Here is a 24,221-nt window from a genome sequence, read left to right on the forward strand (position 1 = left end):
TACCTTAAGGTACAACTACGGAAGAATGTGAAAAGGTTGACATTATGGATTCAATAAGTGTTGATTTAAGTGTGAAAAAGAATGACGAAGATGTTGGTCCTGATGACATCAAGGAAGACGATGACAAGAACTTACCTCTTGATGAAAACGATGTTTTGACATTGGAACCAAGCAGTCCTTCAGAAGTTGACAGCATCAACGTAAATGGAGATAACATTGATGAAGTTCTTGTCACTGTTTATGATGAGGATGGAAATCCCACAGACATTGAGGTAGTGATATCACATATTACTTTTACAGGATATTTAAGGAACAATTGTACTTAATATGGTTACAGAATATTGTCTACAGAAAGAGTTGTTTGGTCCAGTTGATAAATGTTAACAAAATCTTTTTAACCTTCTATAGTTTTCCATAAATGATGGGGCAATGACTGTTTTATGATGATTTGATAAACATGGTAATATGATGATATAAATATGTTTATTTGTTTCATTTTAGGACACACCTGTTAAACCTGGTGAGACCCTTGACTTGAAGAACATTGTTGCCAGCAAGGTGACAGTTCAAGTCAAACCAAAAGAACCCGGAAAACCAGCTGATGTGGACAAAATAACTTTAGAAATTTGCGAAAAACCTGGTAAGTTTTGTCTCATTTACTCTAGGTTCTGTCGTTTGGTTATTAAATTTCTTTGTTGAAACATATGAGTTTGATTATAATTACGACACCGAAGACATACTGGCACGATGATTCACTGATATTTTTTTACTTGAAGCATCCTTAAAGATGCCATCAATTCATTTTGTGTAATGTCAAAAAGGAATGGGGATGAAAGAACTGGGCTGCTTTAAGATTCCACTTAGCGTTAATAGAATAACACTGCTGTCACCTTTTAATCATGCATGCCTTACAATTTTACAGAGTTCCAACATTTTCTTACTTGTCTTGTATATTCGCTTTTTTCACTAGTGACAACTGGTGTTACTACTGTGCCAACTGAAACCTCTCAGCCAGTACCAACTACCAAACCAACTCCCGAAATTACAACTACGGGAGGAACAACTACAGGTATGTTTGATAAAATTAGTATTGTGAATATCATTTCTAGAGGGTGCCTGAAGTGTTACTGATTACCGTTAGTTCAATAACTAGAATTATTCAATTTCAAGAACAACATTAAGAGCTTTATCATTTTATGAAGGATGGGGCCTAAGAATTAATGTTTTGAAGAGCTTGAGCTACACATGTATGAGAAAGAAGGAATTGTTACATGTATCTGCAGCATACATTGATGAGAAACGTTTGCTTAAACTGAACATAATTTGATGAAAATTGGTGGAATTTCTTATATTTGTTGAAAGAATAATAATACAAAAAAGATTTGTACAGTTTACATATGCAGAGAAATTAACTTCTCAGCTTTCCACATTATTTGTATATGTAAATTATTTTTAATCACCTGTTATAACTGGATCTCATTGTATATTTTTTCGAACGGTTATCATTGTAATGAACAATTACTGATGAATACAAGAACATAGATTTGACCATGCCCCCAAAAAACATTAAGAGAATCTTTAATTTACCTTAAGGTACAACTACGGCAGAATGTGAAAAGGTTGACATTATGGATTCAATAAGTGTTGATTTAAGTGTGAAAAAGAATGACGAAGATGTTGGTCCTGATGACATCAAGGAAGACGATGACAAGAACTTACCTCTTGATGAAAACGATGTTTTGACATTGGAACCAAGCAGTCCTTCAGAAGTTGACAGCATCAACGTAAATGGAGATAACATTGATGAAGTTCTTGTCACTGTTTATGATGAGGATGGAAATCCCACAGACATTGAGGTAGTGATATCACATATTACTTTTACAGGATATTTAAGGAACAATTGTACTTAATATGGTTACAGAATATTGTCTACAGAAAGAGTTGTTTGGTCCAGTTGATAAATGTTAACAAAATCTTTTTAACCTTCTATAGTTTTCCATAAATGATGGGGCAATGACTGTTTTATGATGATTTGATAAACATGGTAATATGATGATATAAATATGTTTATTTGTTTCATTTTAGGACACACCTGTTAAACCTGGTGAGACCCTTGACTTGAAGAACATTGTTGCCAGCAAGGTGACAGTTCAAGTCAAACCAAAAGAACCCGGAAAACCAGCTGATGTGGACAAAATAACTTTAGAAATTTGCGAAAAACCTGGTAAGTTTTGTCTCATTTACTCTAGGTTCTGTCGTTTGGTTATTAAATTTCTTTGTTGAAACATATGAGTTTGATTATAATTACGACACCGAAGACATACTGGCACGATGATTCACTGATATTTTTTTACTTGAAGCATCCTTAAAGATGCCATCAATTCATTTTGTGTAATGTCAAAAAGGAATGGGGATGAAAGAACTGGGCTGCTTTAAGATTCCACTTAGCGTTAATAGAATAACACTGCTGTCACCTTTTAATCATGCATGCCTTACAATTTTACAGAGTTCCAACATTTTCTTACTTGTCTTGTATATTCGCTTTTTTCACTAGTGACAACTGGTGTTACTACTGTGCCAACTGAAACCTCTCAGCCAGTACCAACTACGAAACCAACTCCCGAAATTACAACTACGGGAGGAACAACTACAGGTATGTTTGATAAAATGGGTATTGTGAATATCATTTCTAGAGGGTGCATGAAGTGTTACTGATTACCGTTAGTTCAATAACTAGAATTATTCAATTTCAAGAACAACATTAAGAGCTTTATCATTTTATGAAGGATGGGGCCTAAGAATTAATGTTTTGAAGAGCTTGAGCTACACATGTATGAGAAAGAAGGAATTGTTACATGTATCTGCAGCATACATTGATGAGAAACGTTTGCTTAAACTGAACATAATTTGATGAAAATTGGTGGAATTTCTTATATTTGTTGAAAGAATAATAATACAAAAAAGATTTGTACAGTTTACATATGCAGAGAAATTAACTTCTCAGCTTTCCACATTATTTGTATATGTAAATTATTTTTAATCACCTGTTATAACTGGATCTCATTGTATATTTTTTCGAACGGTTATCATTGTAATGAACAATTACTGATGAATACAAGAACATAGATTTGACCATGCCCCCGAAAAACATTAAGAGAATCTTTAATTTACCTTAAGGTACAACTACGGCAGAATGTGAAAAGGTTGACATTATGGATTCAATAAGTGTTGATTTAAGTGTGAAAAAGAATGACGAAGATGTTGGTCCTGATGACATCAAGGAAGACGATGACAAGAACTTACCTCTTGATGAAAACGATGTTTTGACATTGGAACCAAGCAGTCCTTCAGAAGTTGACAGCATCAACGTAAATGGAGATAACATTGATGAAGTTCTTGTCACTGTTTATGATGAGGATGGAAATCCCACAGACATTGAGGTAGTGATATCACATATTACTTTTACAGGATATTTAAGGAACAATTGTACTTAATATGGTTACAGAATATTGTCTACAGAAAGAGTTGTTTGGTCCAGTTGATAAATGTTAACAAAATCTTTTTAACCTTCTATAGTTTTCCATAAATGATGGGGCAATGACTGTTTTATGATGATTTGATAAACATGGTAATATGCTGATATAAATATGTTTATTTGTTTCATTTTAGGACACACCTGTTAAACCTGGTGAGACCCTTGACTTGAAGAACATTGTTGCCAGCAAGGTGACAGTTCAAGTCAAACCAAAAGAACCCGGAAAACCAGCTGATGTGGACAAAATAACTTTAGAAATTTGCGAAAAACCTGGTAAGTTTTGTCTCATTTACTCTAGGTTCTGTCGTTTGGTTATTAAATTTCTTTGTTGAAACATATGAGTTTGATTATAATTACGACACCGAAGACATACTGGCACGATGATTCACTGATATTTTTTACTTGAAGCATCCTTAAAGATGCCATCAATTCATTTTGTGTAATGTCAAAAAGGAATGGGGATGAAAGAACTGGGCTGCTTTAAGATTCCACTTAGCGTTAATAGAATAACACTGCTGTCACCTTTTAATCATGCATGCCTAACAATTTTACAGAGTTCCAACATTTTCTTACTTGTCTTGTATATTCGCTTTTTTCACTAGTGACAACTGGTGTTACTACTGTGCCAACTGAAACCTCTCAGCCAGTACCAACTACGAAACCAACTCCCGAAATTACAACTACGGGAGGAACAACTACAGGTATGTTTGATAAAATGGGTATTATGAATATCATTTCTAGAGGGTGCCTGAAGTGTTACTGATTACCGTTAGTTCAATAACTAGAATTATTCAATTTCAAGAACAACATTAGGAGCTTTATCATTTTATGAAGGATGGGGCCTAAGAATTAATGTTTTGAAGAGCTTGAGCTACACATGTATGAGAAAGAAGGAATTGTTACATGTATCTGCAGCATACATTGATGAGAAACGTTTGCTTACACTGAACATAGCTTGATGAAAATTGGTGGAATTTCTTATTATTTGTTAAAAGAATAATAAAAAAAGATTTGTACAGTTTACATATGCAGAGAAATTAACTTCTCAGCTTTCCACATTATTTGTATATGTAAATTATTTTTAATCACATTTTATAACTGGATCTCATTGTATATTTTTTCGAACGGTTATCATTGTAATTAACAATGACTGATGAATACAAGAACATAGATTTGACCATGCCCTCCAAAAATATTAAGAGAATCTTTAATTTACCTTAAGGTACAACTACGGAAGAATGTGAAAAGGTTGACATTATGGATTCAATAAGTGTTGATTTAAGTGTGAAAAAGAATGACGAAGATGTTGGTACTGATGACATCAAGGAAGACGATGACAAGAACTTACCACTTGATGAAAACGATGTTTTGACATTGGAACCAAGCAGTCCTTCAGAAGTTGACAGCATCAACGTAAATGGAGATAACATTGATGAAGTTCTTGTCACTGTTTATGATGAGGATGGAAATCCCACAGACATTGAGGTAGTGATATCACAGATTACTTTTAACAGGATATTTAAGGAACAATTGTACTTAATATGGTTACAGAATATTGTCTACAGAAAGAGTTGTTTGGTCCAGTTGATAAATGTTAACAAAATCTGTTTAACCTTCTATAGTTTTCCATAAATGATGAGGCAATGACTGTTTTATGATGATTTGATAAACATGGTAATATGATGATATAAATATGTTTATTATTTTCATTTTAGGACACACCTGTTAAACCTGGTGAGACCCTTGACTTGAAGAACATTGTTGCCAGCAAGGTGACAGTTCAAGTCAAACCAAAAGAACCCGGAAAACCAGCTGATGTAGACAAAATAACTTTAGAAATTTGCGAAAAACCTGGTAAGTTTTGTCTCATTTACTCTAGGTTCTGTCGTTTGGTTATTAAATTTCTTTGTTGAAACATATGAGTTTGATTATAATTACAACACCGAAGACATACTGGCACGATGATTCACTGATATTTGTTTACTTGAAGCATCCTTAAAGATGCCATCAATTCATTTTGTGTAATGTCAAAAAGGAATGGGGATGAAAGAACTGGGCTGCTTTAAGATTCCACTTAGCGTTAATAGAATAACACTGCTGTCACCTTTTAATCATGTATGCCTAACAATTTTACAGAGTTCCAACATTTTCTTACTTGTCTTGTATATTCGCTTTTTTCATTAGTGACAACTGGTGTTACTACTGTGCCAACTGAAACCTCTCAGCCAGTACCAACTACGAAACCAACTCCCGAAATTACAACTACGGGAGGAACAACTACAGGTATGTTTGATAAAATGGGTATTATGAATATCATTTCTAGAGGGTGCCTGAAGTGTTACTGATTACCGTTAGTTCAATAACTAGAATTATTCAATTTCAAGAACAACATTAGGAGCTACATCATTTTATGAAGGATGGGGCCTAAGAATTAATGTTTTGAAGAGCTACACATGTATGAGAAAGAAGGAAAAAAACCTGGTGAGATTTGTTTATTTTCTCTAGGTTCTGTCTTTTGATTATAACAAAGACACCTAAGAAATACTAGCATGATGGTTCACAAATTTTTATCACGTTAGAGGACTGTCAAAGATGATGCCATCAATTCACTTTGGTTAATATGAAAATTAAATATGGAGTTCTGGGATTGGGTTTCCTTTAAGATTGGACATGGCATTTATAATACAAATTCACTATTATCACCTTTTTATCACGTATGCTTAACAATTTTATACATTTTCTCATTTGTCTTGTATTTTACTTCTTTCACTAGTGACTGCTGGTGTTACTACTGTGCCAACTGAAACCTCTCAGGCAGCACCTACTTCGAAACCAGGACCTGAAATCACAACTCCGGGAGGAACAACTACAGGTGTGTTTGATAAAATGGGTATTTTGAATACCATTTTAGGAAAGTGCCTAAATTGTTACTGATAACTGTAAATGCAACAAGTAGAATTTTACAAGTTTTTAGAAAGCATAAGGATATACATCATTTTTTGGAAGATCAGGTCGAAGAATTCATTACGTGCTTTGGAAGGAAAGCATTGTTCCTACAATTAAAAAGAGATTGTTGATATTGAACATTATTTGTTTAACACAATCTAGTTTAACATGAAGGAAGCATGCTTGAAGCTTGTGCTTTTGTATCTTGGGCAGTTAATGATTATTTTGACCAATACAAAAAGCTTTAAAACGAGACGTAAAAAATATTATTTGCATTTCAGTTAATATCGTTTGTTTTCAATTTTAGTTCAAACTACCAGTAGTGTACCAGAAACTACTGTGTCTAATCCATGTCTATCTGAAGAAGGTATGCAGAATCCAGCTCTGACACCAGAAATTGAAGTAACAGGCATTACAAGTGCTGATGCTTTAAGACCTAGTAATGAGCCACTTGTGGTAAAAGATGACACTGTGGAAATAAAAATAGGTCTTGGAGGAGTAATCCAACTTGGTTCAATTGGATTTCGTAATCAAGATAGTAACAATGTTGGAACTTTTAAAATTAGCTTGGTGAAGGAGAATGGGAACGTTGAAGAATATGAGAATGGAAAGGTTTGTATTAATATTTCCAATTCAGTATTGATCGTCGCTTAAACTGATTAAGTAGTAGTCTTTGTACGAATCATGCAAATACTGTAATATGTGACATACCCTAAAAAGGCTACATATTTTTATTTTTGTTATCAAGTTGCTTTATAGGTCCATATGATGAAATGTATAATTATTCATTCCGATCAGTCTGCTCTGAGTATATAATCCACATTGAAAAGCCAACAGTTTCTCTTGTACTTTAGTGTCATTTACAGAATGATCTCCCTTAATTTTGAATTCGAAATTACATTTTATATAAACTCTATCTCCTAAGAACGCAGGTTATATGATAAGCTACGTCTTAATTTCTGTTAACTTTTTAAACAAAACTTTAAAAAAAAGCATATATATTAGCTGTCCGATCATATATTCCATTTTGCATGTTTTACTCTGGAGTATTACTTAAACAGTCAAATAGTAACAGCAGTTTGTAAAAATTTGTATTTTCTGTTCTTATGATCATTGATTTATTACTGATTTCTGCAGTGTGCAGTTATTTAAACAGATTACAACATCACTGAATGATGAATGTAGATACTTTGATGTATTCATCAGTAACCTCTGCATGATATAGTCATTCAATGAAAAGTACAGTTATTTGAGTATAACTTAAAATTCAGTTATACATCATCAGTAACCTCTGCATGATATAGTCATTCAATGAAAAGTACAGTTATTTGAGTATAACTTAAAATTCAGTCATTTTTTTTTTCTAAATTAATATTTTTTTTATTTTTTATCATTCAAATATTGTTTGTTAATTAAGTATATACCAGCTACTTGCAAACTTTATTATCAATGTAAATTAACAACATACTTTTTGACATGAATAACAAATAAATGTTTTGCCTGTTTGCCTAAAATAAATTATGATCTTCATGGTGAACAATATTAGAACAACTGGTTAAACTCTGGCATATTGATTGCAGGAAAAAGTATGTTATTAAGTAATTTCATGATTTTTACAGGTGTTTAGCGGAAAGGAAGCTCTGGTATTTGATGAAAATACCTTTGCCAAAAAGTTAGTCGTTCAAATTCTAAGCAAAGAAAATCCTGACAGTAACTACCAGCTAGATGTTGATTTGAGAGCGTGCTTCAAGCAAGGTACTTTTTTCTTAAAATTTTCTGAAGATTTAAGATCCTGCTTCCAGTAAGGTACTTTACTCTTAAGGCTTTCTGAAGATTTAAGAGCCTGTCTTAAGTAAGGAACGTTACTCGAAAAGTTTTCTGAAGATATAAGAGCCAGATACAAGCAAGGAAAATACTCTAATAGCTTTCTGAAATACAACTGTCTTTGTGCATTATCTATATTATTCACCTCGAAACAAATTTCAGGGCTATAATGTTAATGACTCACCTATTTATCCGCTTTCATGCCTTGAAAAGCACGTAAATTTTTTTTCTTCTTTTCTTTAGTGAATAGTTAGTTGCTGTAGAAACAAATGTTCCTTATATAGATATTACAAATTTCGAAAGGCTGTAGATGTAGAAAATTGATCTTCACAGCAATTATCAAGGGATCAAACTGTTTATGAGAGGGGACTTACTTTAACACTAGTATTTACCTGTACCACCCGCATTTATTTTAACAATTCACTTCAAACTTTTGATGATTGCTGAGTAAAAGCTTGGATTGGATTGATTTTCTCAGAAATCGATCAAAGAGGATTACTTTTTGAGTAGGGAACATAGTTAAATGTAATTCATTTTAGCTTGTTACCTTGGTTGCATCACAATATTTGGAAGATTTCCTTCGGGCTTTGGTGAATTTTTAGTAACATTAAATAATGTGGGTGCAATGTACAATGAAAATTGCGCAAACTAAATTATAAAAAAAACTGAAAAATCAAATCCGTTTAAACTTGGCCTCTTCCGGAGTCTTAATTTTAGAAGTCGTACACCGAATGTTTTTGAATTGAATGCTATTAAGACCGTTTTTAACAGTATTATTTATGAATATCTGATGACCCGTATGTCTCATTAAATTTAATTTAAGTCATGAATAAGCTTGAAAAATTGTAACCATCAAAAGACGTAGCAGTTGCTTTGGCTTTATAATGATTTTCATAACTCATAAGGTTAAATTTGCATTTATGCTGTAATAAAAGTTTTGTCCTCCCCCGTAGTAGCGTCATTTTCAACCATCTGAACTATCCGTTGTTATGAAGGCTAAAGAAGTGGGTTCATTTAAATTATGGATAATTAAACTACATTAACTATTCAGTGTCATGAAGATATTGTTTTATATAAAACTCTGTCTTAATTAAACCCCTAAACGAAGGGGGTAGTCTGTATGTTTTTCACGTTTTTGACAGTTTTACCAGAAACTCTCCATAACGATTAGTTTTTATGTTAGGTGCATTTTGGTAACATATAGTGTATATACTCTGTGTGTTTATAAAGTATAAAGGTATCTATCAACTGAATAGATATTGGATTGCCGATTAATAACGAAAACCAAACAGAAAACCAAAACCAAAAACAAAACAAACATAAAAATAAAAACAAAACAAAACAAAAAAATGTTTATAGCATGCACCGCAAGATTGATATATTTGCTTGTCAGTCTTGTCTTAAACCAGCACTACGTTAGTAAATGCAAACAACTTTTTCACATTCGTTAGAACAGACACAGGAGCGAATAAAAGCCCTTTACTTTCTGGAAGTCAGCATTTCAGATTATCTAACCACTGTCTCAAGGATTTTAACCCAATGTAAATCCTGATCAGTGTATAGAACACAAGATCCACAGAGGGTGGGGCTTTGGAAAAAAGGGACTTTGTGTCATACATATTCGTTTATGTTTTTAGTAATATTGTTAAACAAAATTTAAGATTATCCCAAAGTTTATGTTTTTATTACACAATGTTTCACTGTCGATAAAAAATTGAATACAAGTCATACGGTGATTAGTTGAATGAAATTTACATATAAATATACCTAAAAACATTGAAAAATCCCACAGAAGTTGCACGTGTATAAGTAAACATTTCAGAATGTCGAATATGGAATTTAATAAAAAAAAATATCTTTTTTGGAAGAAAACTTGTAGACGATTATTAAAAAGTTTTTTTTTGCAAATGAGATGAAGGGAGCAAATGGCAAAATCCCACATAGCTGACATTTACGGTGCTTTTGCTTTGTCATGCTCCGAACAGATTCTGACGTTCCGGTCACCCTAGAAGCTGCAAGCTGCTGCCAGCTCTCTCAGAAATGCAAGAATCATGCAAAGTCGGGGAAATGCAAATGATTTTACGCGACGTTATCCGATGGTAAAACCACGTTTGATTTGTATTATGTACGAGAATTTCGAAAGGCCTGTGTGCAGCGGTTAGTAAGAAAGGAAACGAGAAATGCGAGATTGTATGAGTAGTTTTTACTTGTACTTAGCCATTTTAGGCACTTATTTGCACATTAGCTTAAGCATGAGTAAAGTATCATTAAGCCTAAAGCCAGAAAATAACCAACATTTTTTGTAGAAGGTTTGTATTAAAATAGGGAGTAATTTATGTTATGAAAAAAAAACTTTTTTTAAAACTTTATTCAAAAAGAAATATCTCCAAATAAGTCAAAAACTCTAAAAGCCGTTTTTTATTTCACAGTTACAAGTCTAACTGAAACAACCAAACCAATTTCAACCACTCAACCAGGTTCTACATCAACTGAAGAAGTAACAACCGTAGAAACAACTACACAGATACCAAGTGTGTATTAGATTTGATGACCATGCTATGTGACTCTAATGTTTTAAATTAATTCTGTTAATGTTTTTCTCTTTGTTGATGTTGAATTTTTCAGACCTTTCTATACGTTTACATATCTGTATCAATTTGATTCGATGGAACAGTGTAGCGAATAGAGTGGTCACATTCTGAGACGTTTGTATAATATTGATTTGTTGCGATATGCATCATTAATTTGATCCTCTATCCTACATAATAACATCTAAATGAACTGTCCCGTACTACCATACATCGTGTACTAAGTTACAGCCCTAGATTAATCCTACCTACGAGGAGGAATGACCCGGCCAGAGAAAGCTATATATGTATATAGCCTAGCTGGCCGAGTGGTCAAGGGCGCTGGACTTTATGCAGGCGGTGTTGCCATAGATGTCACAGCGGTACGAGTTCGAGTCCCGCGGAGGGAACGACCACAAATTTGTATTGCAAATTTGACAGTTCTAACATCGTTGGGAATTTTTCAGACCTTTCTATATTCCTTAATCATTTTTACCGGAGGTCAGTCTTTAAATTTTTATCAACTTTACAATTAAACGTTTAAAAATCCGAACGTTTGTTATGTCCATAACAACAAAAGTATTAGTCAAAACAAGTCAAAACATTTCATTGCAGGTTTGTTGTGGGTGTTTAATTGTTTTGCCTACAAAAAAAAGACAACGTCATTACAAAAAAAATTGAAAAAAAAAAATTAATCATCCTACCTGTTCTTTTTAGCTCTTGTGAGCTGTTGTCATCACTTAGCGTCTGTCTTCGTTGGTCGTGTTAACTTTTTTTTAAAATTCTTCCACTTTTAAACCATTCTGTGGATTATTACCAAAGTTCTTAATTATACTTTAAAAATTGTGTCGACTATAAAGTCAAGAGTACATGGCTGCTTTTCCAATTTTGAAACCGCATAGGGAAATTCGCCTATTTCTACTTATATCTAAAGATTATAAGGGACATTCGAAAACATAAATGTGACCATCCCGTTTACTTACAAAACTTTCCGGGATCCAGGTGGTCAGATGACTCCTCGTCAGAGTATTTGCCTTTGAAAGGCGAAAATGGAACCTGCTGAGCGATCCCGACTTCTAGGATCCCTATTTTCTTAAACCAAATTATTTCGATAATTATATTTAAAAAAAATTGTTTCCGAATGACAAACCACTTAATTGGTTTACCACTATGTGCTCCGAAAAAGAGGGATATTGAAAAAATTATTTTAATCTTTAATTTTTCTATTAATGCATGCACTTACATTATTTTCATTGCAGCAACCACTGTTGAAATTACAGAAATTACATCGTCAACCAACCCTATTACCGTTCCTCCAACTGGATCTACAACAGAGAAATGTGCCAAAGTAGAGGTCATGGATCCTGCAGAATATGGAAATGTTAATCTAAAACTTGGAAATATACAGCTTCAAGATAATTTCTTATCAACGCTGAAGGACAAGGACTTGCGCGTCTTAGAACTTCAACCTGGACAGGATGACTTTACGTTTACTCCTGAGTCGTTAACGGAAGTGTATAGTGTCGCTGTTGATGCGACAAATGTTGAATCTGTTAAAGTGGTGTACACAGATGAAAATGGAAAACAGAACACAGTAAGACCATTCCATAAATTTAGCTTTTATGATTGACCTTAATCTCTCCTTATTGAAATTAAAAGGATTAGAATTTTTTTTAAATAATGGAGTAAAAATATTAGTTTCACGATGACAAGTTATTTAGACTGCTTTCATCATAGAGGTTGTCCTCGTTTAGTCATACTATTTTTCAGTGATAATTCGACTAGGTCCAATTTTTTCGATATTTTATATTTTACGTGTAAGCTAGCTACATCCAGTTGAGCAACTTTTTGTTTGGTCAAATATATTTATTTTTGTGATATGTCTAAGGTACGATTTCTACAGTATTGATGATTGTTATTTTGAAGTAAATATTTGTTGAAAAATGCTTGTACACTTCTTTGATTTCAGGTATCAGGAGAACCATTTGAGCAAATTGAATTGAACTTTGTTAGTGTGAAGTCACTAACAGTATCACTAGATCGTAAAGATCCAAACCTAAATGTGAAACTAGATCAGATATCAGTTGTTGTTTGTAAAAAACCAAGTAAGACATTTGTAGCTTTGACAATACTTTTCTGATTACAATATACTTTACCTGTAGGACCTTTTTAATTACTGCAAGTTCAATAGGATGCCTGCGACAAAAGTCACGAAATTGAACATAAGGTTTTGATTTTCCGCGTCGGCTTGGCGTCAGCACTGATGTACAATATTGATTTAACATTTTCTGATGAGGTCATTTTTATTTTGAACCACTGGTTAACAGTTGAATAAGCATCACAACATCATTAAATTAATTAAAATTTTATGCATACCCCCTTTGTCATGGTGCATTTTATCGACTTAAAATTTTGTTAACATTTTTATCTGATTAAAACTGATAAGGTGAGTTTAACATAAACAATCGATGCTAGGTCGATCATATAAGGTATACTGTTGCATCACCATCCCTACAATGCAGTTCCATATATCTATGTCATGTTTATGCGCCGCAATTACAGTGTTTTGTCACATACTTTCTTTTTAAGGATGTAATGTTAGGTTTTCTAAGTACACTAGATTAACTTGAATAATTTGTGTTAGGTCAATATGGTATTTAACGTATAGGTACATTTGCATGACTACTTAACACTTTCATATATGTTTATTGCATGTACCTCCGAGGTCATTATCAACATTTGAAGGCGAGACATATCCCTGTGCTAACAGTTTATTAAGTCAACCGAATATGCGCAAGATTAAAAAAAAAACAATATTGAGAACTTTATATTCAACATCGCAAAGTCATTTTTGTTTCGTTGGGCAACATTCATTTTTTAATTTTCATTGTTATATATCTCTGAATATATTTCTGGAAATCAATGGAGCAACAATTTAAAGGTTAATATGAAAAGAACTCTATTCAAGTAGCATTGTAAGCAATCTAATGTGGTTAAAAATTCCACGCAGATTTGTCAAGCTCGAGAATAATGTACGAGTTATGATGTTGAAATTTCTTACTCAGGTGATAAAGGAATGTTGCCACAGATAAAAAGAAAGTCGACGATACGAAATGAGAAGTCATCGAGTTTGTCGTATACTTATATTTTTTTCATTTTCCATTGATATCTTAGAGTATGTCAAGAAATGAGGCTGACTTCAGAGTATCTGTTGAGTCCTCTATTCCAAGGTATTTTAGAATGTATGTGTTATATAAATTTTGAAAGACATTCCGTATGTCACGCGATAGATAATTTTTACACCTAAAGTGTTTCATTAACAGATCTCTAAGCTTACAATATATTTATTACAGCAACAAGTGCTCAAACTACTACAGCAACTACACCATTAACCAACCCTACAACGGTTTCTCCAACTGGATCTACAACAGAGAAATGTACCAAAGTAGAGGTCATGGATCCTGCAGAATATGGAAATGTTAATCTAAAACTTGGAAATATACAGCTTCAAGATAATTTCTTATCAACACTGAAGGACAAGGACTTGCGCGTCTTAGAACTTCAACCTGGACAGGATGACTTTACGTTTACTCCTGAGTCGTTAACGGAAGTGTATAGTGTCGCTGTTGATGCGACAAATGTTGAATCTGTTAAAGTGGTGTACACAGATGAAAATGGAAAACAGAACACAGTAAGACCATTCCATAAATTTAGCTTTTATGATTGACTTTAATCTCTCCTTATTGAAATTAAAAGGATTAGAATTTTTTAAATAAAGGAGTAAAAATATTAGTTTCACTATGACAAGTTATTTAGACTGCTTTCATCGTAGAGGTTGTCCTCGTTTAGTCATACTATTTTTCAGTGATAATTCGACTAGGTCCATTTTTTTCGATATTTTTCATTTTACGTGTAAGCTAGCTACATCCTGTTGTGCAACTTTTTGTTTGGTCAAATATATTTATTTTTGTGATATGTCTGAGGTGCGATTTCTACAGTATTGATGATTGTTATTTTGAAATAAATATTTGTTGAAAAATGCTTGTACACTTCTTTTGATTTCAGGTATCAGGAGAACCATTTGAGCAAATTGAATTGAACTTTGTTAGTGTGAAGTCACTAACAGTATCACTTGATCGTAAAGATCCAAACCTAAATGTGAAACTAGATCAGATATCAGTTGTTGTTTGTAAAAAAACAAGTAAGACATTTGTAGCTTTGACAATACTTTAATACTTTCTGATTACAATATACTTTACCTGTAGGACCTTTTAAATGCCGCAAGTTCAATTGGATGCCTGCGACAAAAGTCACGAAATTGAACCTAAGTTTTGATTTTCCGCGTCGGCTTGGCGTCAGCACGGACGTATAATATTGATTTAACATTTTCTGATGAGGTCATTTTTATTTTGAACCACTGGTTAACAGTTGAATAAGCATCACAACATCATTAAATTAATTAAAATTTTATGCATATCCCATTTGTCATGGTGCATTTTATCGACTTAAAATTTTGTTAACATTTTTATCTGATTAAAACTGATAAAGTGAGTTTAACATAAACAATCGATGCTAGGTCGATCATATAAGGTATACTGTTGCATCACCATCCTTACAATGCTGTTCCATATATCTATGTCATGTTTATGCGCCGCAATTACAGTGTTTTGTCACATACTTTCTTTTTAAGGATGTAATGTTAAGTTTTCTAAGTACACTAGTTTAACTTGAATAATTTGTGTTAGGTCAATATGGTATTTAACGTATAGGTACATTTGCATGACTACTTAACACTTTCATATATGTTTATTGCATGTGCCTCCGAGATAATTATCAACATTTGAAGGCGAGACATATCCCTGTGCTAACAGTTTATTAAGTCAACCGAATATGCGCAAGATTAAAAAAAACAATATTGAGAACTTTATTTTCAACGTTGCAAAGTCATTTTTGTTTCGTTGGGCAATATTCATTTTTTAATTTTCATTGTTATATATCTCTGAATATATTTCTGGAAATCAATGGAGCAACAATTTAAAGGTTAATATGAAAAGAACTCTATTCAAGTAGCATTATTGTAATAAATCTAGTGTGGTTAAGAAGTCCACGCAGATTTGTCAAGCTCGAGAATAATGTATGAGTTATGATATAGAAATTTCTTACTCAGGTGCTAAAGGAATGTTGCCACAGATAAAAAGAAAGTCGACGATACGAAATGAGAAGTCATCGAGTTTGTCGTATACTTATAGTTTTTTTCATTTTCCATTGATATCTTAGACTATGTCAAGAAATGAGGCTGACTTCAGAGTATCTGTTGAGTCCTCTATTCTAAGATATTTTATAATGTATGTGTTATATAAATTTTGAAAGACATTCCATATGTCACGCGATAGATAATTTTTACACCTAAAGTGTTTCATAGACAGGTCTCTAAGCTTACACTATATTTATTACAGCAACAAGTGCTCAAACTACTACAGCAACTACACCATTAACCAAACCTACAACGGTTTCTCCAACTGGATCTACAACAGAGAAATGTACCAAAGTAGAGGTCATGGATCCTGCAGAATATGGAAATGTTAATCTAAAACTTGGAAATATACAGCTTCAAGATAATTTCTTATCAACACTGAAGGACAAGGACTTGCGCGTCTTAGAACTTCAACCTGGACAGGATGACTTTACTTTTACTCCTGAGTCGTTAACGGAAGTGTATAGTGTCGCTGTTGATGCGACAAATGTTGAATCTGTTAAAGTAGTGTACACAGATGAAAATGGAAAACAGAACACAGTAAGACTTTTCCATAAATTTAGCTTTTATGATTGACTTTAACCTCTTCTTATTGAAATTTTAATAATTTTAAATAAAGCAGTACAAATGTTTCACAACAAGTCATTTAGACCGCTTTCATCATAGGGGTTGTCCTTGTTTAGTCTAGTACTATTTTTTCTGTATTTATTTCGGCTAGATCCAATTTGTTTAATATTATTTATTTTACATGTAAGCTAGTTAAACCCAGTGGAGCAACTTTTTTTTTACCAAATATTTACTTTTATAATATATCTGTGGTACGATTTCTGCAATATTTAGAAATTGGCAATGATAAAAATTTTGTCTATTGAAAAATAATATAAATTTTCCATGTGCATATTGTTCATTGCGCGAAGTGAATTAAACAAAATATGCATACGGAAAATTTGTTATTTTTCAAAAGGCAAAATTTTTATCATTGCCAATTCTTATAAATTAATTTGAAAACATATTTTTATTTTTAAACATGGGAAAAGTAGCTCTAAATTTAACTGAATAGGGACATGTCAATATTTTGTTATCCATTGAGACATAACAAAATTATTTTAACCAATCTGATTACAGTATTTATCTCAAATTAATTTATTGATGATTGACATTTTGTGGTAGAACTCTCCCTTTGATTTCAGGTATCAGGAGAACCATTTAAGCCAATTGAATTGAACTTTGTTAGTGTGAAGTCACTAACAGTATCACTTGATCGTAAAGATCCAAACCTAAATGTGAAACTAGACCAGATATCAGTTGTTGTTTGCGAAAAACCAAGTAAGAACTGTGTGTTTACAATATAGATTTTAATCTTTAAGTTTTTCATATGGTCGAAGTTGAATTATTTGGTTGTAGAAGAACAGGTGTGATAAACTACATATGCTCTTAAAAAGGAAATCTATTTTTCTCAGATATTTGGAAGTACAATCTCATTGTGTTAGGATGCCCAATTTACTCAATGATTAACTAACAAAAAAATATATAAAACTAAATTTAGTGAAGAAAACTGATACAAACTTTCCATAAGATTTGAATGTATGCTTCATTACAGCAACGACTGCACTAACTACAGTAGTAAGCACTGCTCAAACGTCTGTTGCAACATCTCTATCAACTACAGTTTCTCCTGGTTATTCTACCACAGAGAGATGTGCCAAGGTAGAAATCATGGACCCTGAAGAATATGGTAATGTGAATTTGAAGCTTGGAACTTCTCCTCTTGGTGATAACATTTTAGCATACTTGAAGGACAAAGACACAAAATTATTTACCCTTCAGCCAGGTCAAAATGAAATAACATTTGAGCCACAATCATTGACAGAAGTGGATACTGTATTAGTTGAAGGCACAAACATTGCAGATTTGAATGTGATTTATACAGATGAAACTGGAAATGAGAAGAAAGTAAGATATGTAACTGTGCATTGAAGTACTTCATTTTTATGTCCAAGATTTTTGTCCTCTAACAGTTTGATTTGTCATAGACTATTAATTAAAAACAAACAAAAACGTTGAAAGAAGTAACACTATCTTTCTTATTACATTTTGCCAAAACAAGATTTTTTTCCCTTATCCAATGAAATGTTAAAACGGAAACCTTAAATGATGTTTACATGATCTTTTTACTTGAATTATACAACGAGTGTAATTTGAAATGAAATTTTATAGCTTTGTATTTTCTAGATTTCAGGAGAGGTTTCTGAAAGAATAGATATGAATTTTGTTACAGTGAAGTCATTGACAATATTTATTGTACGTGAAAATCCAGAGGAAAAAGTGTCTTTAAATCAGGTGTCTGTGGTAGTCTGTAAAAAACCAGGTATGGATTAAAAAGGTCAACAATCTTGTGTTGGTATTAGAAAATTTTCAGAAGTTCTTTTCTATTGATTAAAGAGGTAGACCTAGGGTAAGGGACACAACTCTTCAAAATCATTGGAACCTTTGTATTCAGCATTTAACACCAATCACGCTTAAGCATCAACGTAAGTTGGATTTATTTATTCTGTTTCAAATGAAAGCTTGATAGGTTTTGGTGAAATTGAATATACTATAAACAAATCACTGATTCCAAGAGTTATGTCCCTTACCTAGGTCTACCTCCTTAAAACGGTAAATTTTCCAAACCTGTTTTTGTTTTCAAAACACACTTTATACATTAATCACTTCAGGACTTAAATATTTACCTTTTGTTTTTTTAATAGCAATTAAGTTTAACCCTAGAAATATGAAACAATCCCTATATGATTAAAATCCCTCGTAAAACAAAATCAATATTCAGCTACTAAAATACTAAACATTTGTCAAAACAAACATATCAGAGTCGAATCTGACAAGCCTTTCACGTTATTTCTCTGTTTTACTTAGGAAAAAAAGTATTAAAAAAAGAAAACCAAGTATTTAATAAAAACATATTATTAAACCAAAATGTTTGATTAAACTTATGTTTGGTCATTGTAGCAACCAGTAGTATAGCAACTACTACAACTACTGGAGTATCAGCTACAACTGTTCCTACCACAGGGACACCTGTTATTACTACAGAAAAATGTAAGACGATATTTGTTTTACTGATTGGAAGTATAAACGATTGAGTGTATCTTTTTCCTGAAATTTTATATTTACTTAAATGTCTCTTTTGTCCTTGATTGGCAGAAAAAATAGTCCATTATAGTGATATCTTAAAAGTATTTCAAGGAAATGAAATGTGATGTCAAGGTATTTAGAGCAATCTTTTTTCTACCTTATCTTGTAGCAACAACTGTTGGAATTACCAAAACAACTGCTAGTCAAACTACACAAGTTACCACTGTATCCGCTACAGCAACACCTGGTAGTACAACAACAGAAAAATGTTCCAAGGTTGATATTATGGATTCGCAAAAGTTTGGTGAGGTTAACCTGCATATGGGACCTCTTAAACTAGATGAAAAATATTTGAATGTGTTGAGACAGGAAGATTTTAGCAGTCTAACTCTTCCAAAAGGCATACTGGACTTAACATTTGTTCCAGACTCGGCAACAGAAGTAGATAATGTTTTGATTGTTGCAGCAAATGTTTCAGCTATAAATGTTATTTACACAGATGACAGTGGTAAAGAAATTACTGTAAGTTATTTACTGTTTTCCTTCCCTGCATACAAAGTGTAAAAAATGTCCTTTTGTCCATATTTGTAATGTTTACTTTCCCTAAACTGTTGTATATAAAGTAGGCCAGAGTTAGTGGCCTTTATTCAGACGTCTTAATGAACCATTTTTGCCTGAGCGAAAGGCTTTTTGACTAAGTAAAACAAATATGTCTCATACACTGCCTAACAAAGGGTTATATCTGATATCCCGATTTAATGAGAAATATTCTGTTTCTGACAAATAAAATATAATTTATGGATTTCATAATAACACCATAACTTATGATATTCTCTTTAGATAACTAATATAAGCAAATTCATTTGCTGGCAATTTTCTGCTATCTGTTTGTAGTACAATATACCATACTCAATTATTCGTAATGGAAGTGGGAATGTAAACATCCTAGGAAAACCCACCATTTTCATCTGAAACTCCTATACAAAGTCAGTCATTGTGGTTTTTTCTAACTTTCCGGTTGTGCCTTGACTAAATTTCTGCTAGAATCTTGGTTCACATTTAGTCTTTGACTATTCCTTTTGTCTGTTGCCGAGATCTTTTCAGTTTGGTACTTTGTTTTGATGTTTAAATGTTGTTTTTTAGGTTTCTGGCAAACCATCTGAAAAAATTGATTTGAACTTTGTCAGTGTTCAGTCCCTGAAAATATCTCTTGTTCCTGTCAGCGCTGAAGTAGAAGTATCAGTAGACAAGGTTTCAGTTATAGTATGTGTGAAACCAGGTAAAGCAACATTTTTCAAAATCTTTACATATTCCTTGTTTTCATGATGTCAAGTGAAACATTATTTCCACTTGTTCATTAAACCTAAATTAAATGCACAAAAGTATAATATTCCTTTTTTTTTTTTTTTTTTAGAAAAATTGAAAGTGCCAAAATAAATAAATGTGAATTTATAAAGTGAAATTATGTTGAAATAATTCTGAAAAAATACTTTTACACTTATGATTAACTAAATAACATGTCTTTTTTATCTTGATGGTTTTGCATTGCGTTGTCGTTTTTCGGTCAACATGTTGTTTGATTATTCAAGAAAGCTTCAAGGGACTTAGATGATTTTTTATATGTTTGTCTAGTTTTCCTTTTTTGCCACTGTGATTGTTCATGTCCTTTGATGTATTCAAAACATTATTTTTACACTTGTTAACAACATCTTCCAGCAACCACAACGGTAAAGACGACAACCAGTAGTATAACAAGTGAAACTACTAGTGGGACAACATCATCTACGTCAACAACTCAAGGAACAACTACAGAGCCTTGTGCACAGGCTAATATAATGAATGAAGATGAATATGGCAAAGTTCCTCTTTTCTTAGGAGCAACCTCTGTATTGCCTGATGTTGTAAAGGATGCATTAAAGGATGACGATGAGAAAGAAGCCCATATACTCGATTTTATGAATATTGTATTTAAACCTAATAAACCAACTGAAGTCTTCCTAATGGAAGTATTGGCAGACAATCTTGCCCGAATGACAATTAGCTACAAAGAGGAAAATACACCAGAAGTTAAAACAGTATGTTGACATATATTCTTTTTACTTATTGTAATAAATGTTTGTGTTTAAAAAATGAAAATTTCCCAAATTACATCTGCTGAATGATTTATTTAAAGCAGTTGTCCTGTTGTACAAAGCAGAGGGTATGATATATTCTTTAAATGCATGAAATGTTAACTAATTTGTGTAACTTTACATTTAATCAACCATTCAGCGTTATGTGTGTACCATATTATAGTTTGTACTTTTTGTGTTTCTTTTTTGAAACATGCTTGCTAGGTTTACCAAAGACAATGAACCATATCACTTTGTGTCTGACAGGTTTGTTCAGTTAAGACTGTATGCTTTGTGCATTTTCTTGACTTTTTATGAGCAACTCGGCCGGTGTTTCTAGAAAAGCAGAGGACGCTTACCCTACCGGTGCACCTGGTCTATGCTCCTAGTTTTTAGTGGAGTCCGAGTTGCTCATTTGCTTTTGATACTTTGTATGTATGATTTTAGTTACTTTATGTTCTTTGTTGTGTATGTCTGTTTTCCATGTCTGGTCTTTGTCACCGGATTACATTTTGTTGATTACCGCTATAACATTAGTTCCCTTGATTACTCTTTCAAAAATGATAGAAACATACATCAAGGAATTAAGATGTTGTCTGTCTTGTTTACACTGGTGTATTGTTCATTCAGGTTTTGAGTAGGCAGATTTCACTGTGCAAATTTTATGATTGGGGAGTTATACTCGATTTGTTTATGCATTTTACAGATCAAAGTAAATGAACCTTCAAAACCTGTTAATCTTAATGGGGTAAAAGTTGAAGAGCTGACCATTACTTTTATTGCTGTAGACAAATCAAAAGACATATTAGTGAACAAGCTATCAGTTTCTGCATGTGTTAAACCTAGTAAGTAACAAGATACTGTGTATGGTATATGAATGTGCCCCAATTCAATTGTGCTAATGACATTCTTCATAGATATAAGAAAAATGAATTTTTTTCCCAAAAGGATACAATTTGTTAGAGGTGATTTCTGTCTGAATTAAGTCAATGCCAATTTTCCCCTTGTTCCTTGCTTTTTCATATTATTTTTTGCTTTAATGATATCTACAACATGATACTGTAATTGTTCTTCATTTTCAAGGACTAAAGGTTTTTTTTACGTATCACTTCCTGTTAATATCTAGTTTATCTGGTAAGATTTTAAATTTATATACTTCAAGTTGATCAGATTTGAAATATATCAAAAATGCTTTTGAACATTTTTAGAATGTGTGCAATTTATAAATGTATATTTTAGTTACAACGACAGCCCAACCTGAAACTTCTCAAGCAGCCCCAACAACTGAATCAGGACCTGCATTTACATCAACTAGTGGTATGTAAGCTTCCTGATACAATGCATAGTCAGAAACTATATTTTCTTTACATTACTTTGATCTTAAAATTGTCATTTCAGGGTTTCCAATTCACATGACCAAAACACTATCCTGGTAAGCCTTATCCAAACTGAAGATCAAAAATGTATATCATAAAGAAAACACACTTACAGTCGTTATATAATAAATGCATGCAGCAACAATATTAAAGTGATAAGATGAAAAAAACAACAAAATCTTCATTGTCCATTAAGTTACCACTATCCTGACTGATGATAAAATTCAATGCATTGCTGAGTGCTAAAAAGATAGCATGTAGTACATGTATGCAGTTCTTGAAATTACATTGATATCTCACAGATAATTCCGGTGAATAGTTAAACATGAAAGTTCCAAGGGTTTCAAAATTGATTAACTAGCATTATCAGGTGTGCTTCCAATGCTGATATTACAACCCTGCACTATTTTAGGTTTTCATATGCAGTCAAATGAGAAGCCTACGAAAATATGTTTATGCAAAATAGTCTTTATCATAAAATATAATATAAAATATAATAATTTCAAATATATAGGATTAAAATCATTGATAGAAGATGACAATGAACTTTTGCACAGCTGTTTGAATATGATCGTATAACATTATTTTGCCGCTTGCAAAATCTTCACCAAAACAATTCTAATTTGACAGGAATGCTTTTTGCATTTTATTTACACAGTACATGGTTTAAACAAGAGATCAATGATTGCGTATTAAGGATTGAATATATTTTGTATTTGTATTTAATTTTTATTTTTCCTAAGAGTTTCAACTTCTTCTACAACTGTTCAACCAATTCAGAAAAGAAACAGAAGTAAATGAATACTTGTTTTCTCTGTTAATCCAAATTATCAAATTGTTTTACAAATTTTTGCTTAGTTTCAACTGCCACTACAACTGTTCCGCCAACTACATCGACTCCACCAGTTTCAACCCCTGAAACTTGTGAGGAGGTTGACAACATGGGACCATTATCAGAAAACATTAAAGAGGTGACAAAGAATGGTAATCCATTGAGTGAAGATGATAAGAACAAATTACAGCCTGGTGATGATAAGAAGTTAACTGTATCTAAGACTGACACTTTGTCGATTGTTATGGAAACACAAGAAGAAATTGATAAAATTGAAGTACTAGAAACAACCAATGTAAAGGAAGTAAACGTTATCCTGAAGGACGAAGATGGAACAACAGTTCTTGTAAGTATCAATAAATGTATTCATACTCTCGAAATTAATTATGTTTTTAATTTCATTTTTTTTTTCATTTCTTTATTTCATGCATTATAACCAATCTTCAGTATAATTGCAAAATGCACACACTTTTATGATATTAGTTTCTATGTTACCGTGTTGGACTTTTTATCTTTTGTCGTAAAAAAAGGTTCACATGTCCAATGGAAAATGTTTAGATGTAACATGCATTAACTGTCCCAAGCAGCATTGGCGATTTTCAAAATAAACAAGAGCTTTCATTCTTAATAATCGAATTTAAAAT

At 32.5% G+C, this 24,221-nt stretch overlaps 1 protein-coding gene across 1 annotated transcript in view; it reads left to right on the top strand.

Moving 5' to 3' along the window:
• The window catches only part of LOC148603510 (uncharacterized), a 96,704-nt gene that overhangs the window by 60,465 nt on the left and 12,018 nt on the right, over positions 1-24,221 (top strand). Inside the window, exons 43-73 of the mRNA XM_088551441.1 lie at positions 10-272; positions 502-640; positions 971-1,069; positions 1,594-1,856; positions 2,086-2,224; positions 2,555-2,653; positions 3,178-3,440; positions 3,670-3,808; positions 4,138-4,236; positions 4,758-5,020; positions 5,251-5,389; positions 5,720-5,818; positions 6,309-6,407; positions 6,789-7,093; positions 8,101-8,236; positions 10,735-10,836; positions 12,132-12,466; positions 12,842-12,977; positions 14,226-14,563; positions 14,938-15,073; positions 16,329-16,666; positions 17,317-17,452; positions 17,727-18,079; positions 18,359-18,494; positions 19,133-19,222; positions 19,428-19,780; positions 20,402-20,537; positions 20,975-21,333; positions 22,076-22,214; positions 22,609-22,686; positions 23,604-23,923. Coding sequence (XP_088407567.1) covers positions 10-272; positions 502-640; positions 971-1,069; positions 1,594-1,856; positions 2,086-2,224; positions 2,555-2,653; positions 3,178-3,440; positions 3,670-3,808; positions 4,138-4,236; positions 4,758-5,020; positions 5,251-5,389; positions 5,720-5,818; positions 6,309-6,407; positions 6,789-7,093; positions 8,101-8,236; positions 10,735-10,836; positions 12,132-12,466; positions 12,842-12,977; positions 14,226-14,563; positions 14,938-15,073; positions 16,329-16,666; positions 17,317-17,452; positions 17,727-18,079; positions 18,359-18,494; positions 19,133-19,222; positions 19,428-19,780; positions 20,402-20,537; positions 20,975-21,333; positions 22,076-22,214; positions 22,609-22,686; positions 23,604-23,923 — 6,029 coding nt within the window. The remainder of the gene's footprint in view (positions 1-9; positions 273-501; positions 641-970; positions 1,070-1,593; positions 1,857-2,085; positions 2,225-2,554; positions 2,654-3,177; positions 3,441-3,669; positions 3,809-4,137; positions 4,237-4,757; positions 5,021-5,250; positions 5,390-5,719; positions 5,819-6,308; positions 6,408-6,788; positions 7,094-8,100; positions 8,237-10,734; positions 10,837-12,131; positions 12,467-12,841; positions 12,978-14,225; positions 14,564-14,937; positions 15,074-16,328; positions 16,667-17,316; positions 17,453-17,726; positions 18,080-18,358; positions 18,495-19,132; positions 19,223-19,427; positions 19,781-20,401; positions 20,538-20,974; positions 21,334-22,075; positions 22,215-22,608; positions 22,687-23,603; positions 23,924-24,221) is intronic.

This window comes from Perna viridis, chromosome 11 (assembly GCF_037379345.1).
Source record: "Perna viridis isolate PV_CMFRI_1.1 ecotype Kerala chromosome 11, ASM3737934v1, whole genome shotgun sequence".
Taxonomy (NCBI): domain Eukaryota; kingdom Metazoa; phylum Mollusca; class Bivalvia; order Mytilida; family Mytilidae; genus Perna; species Perna viridis.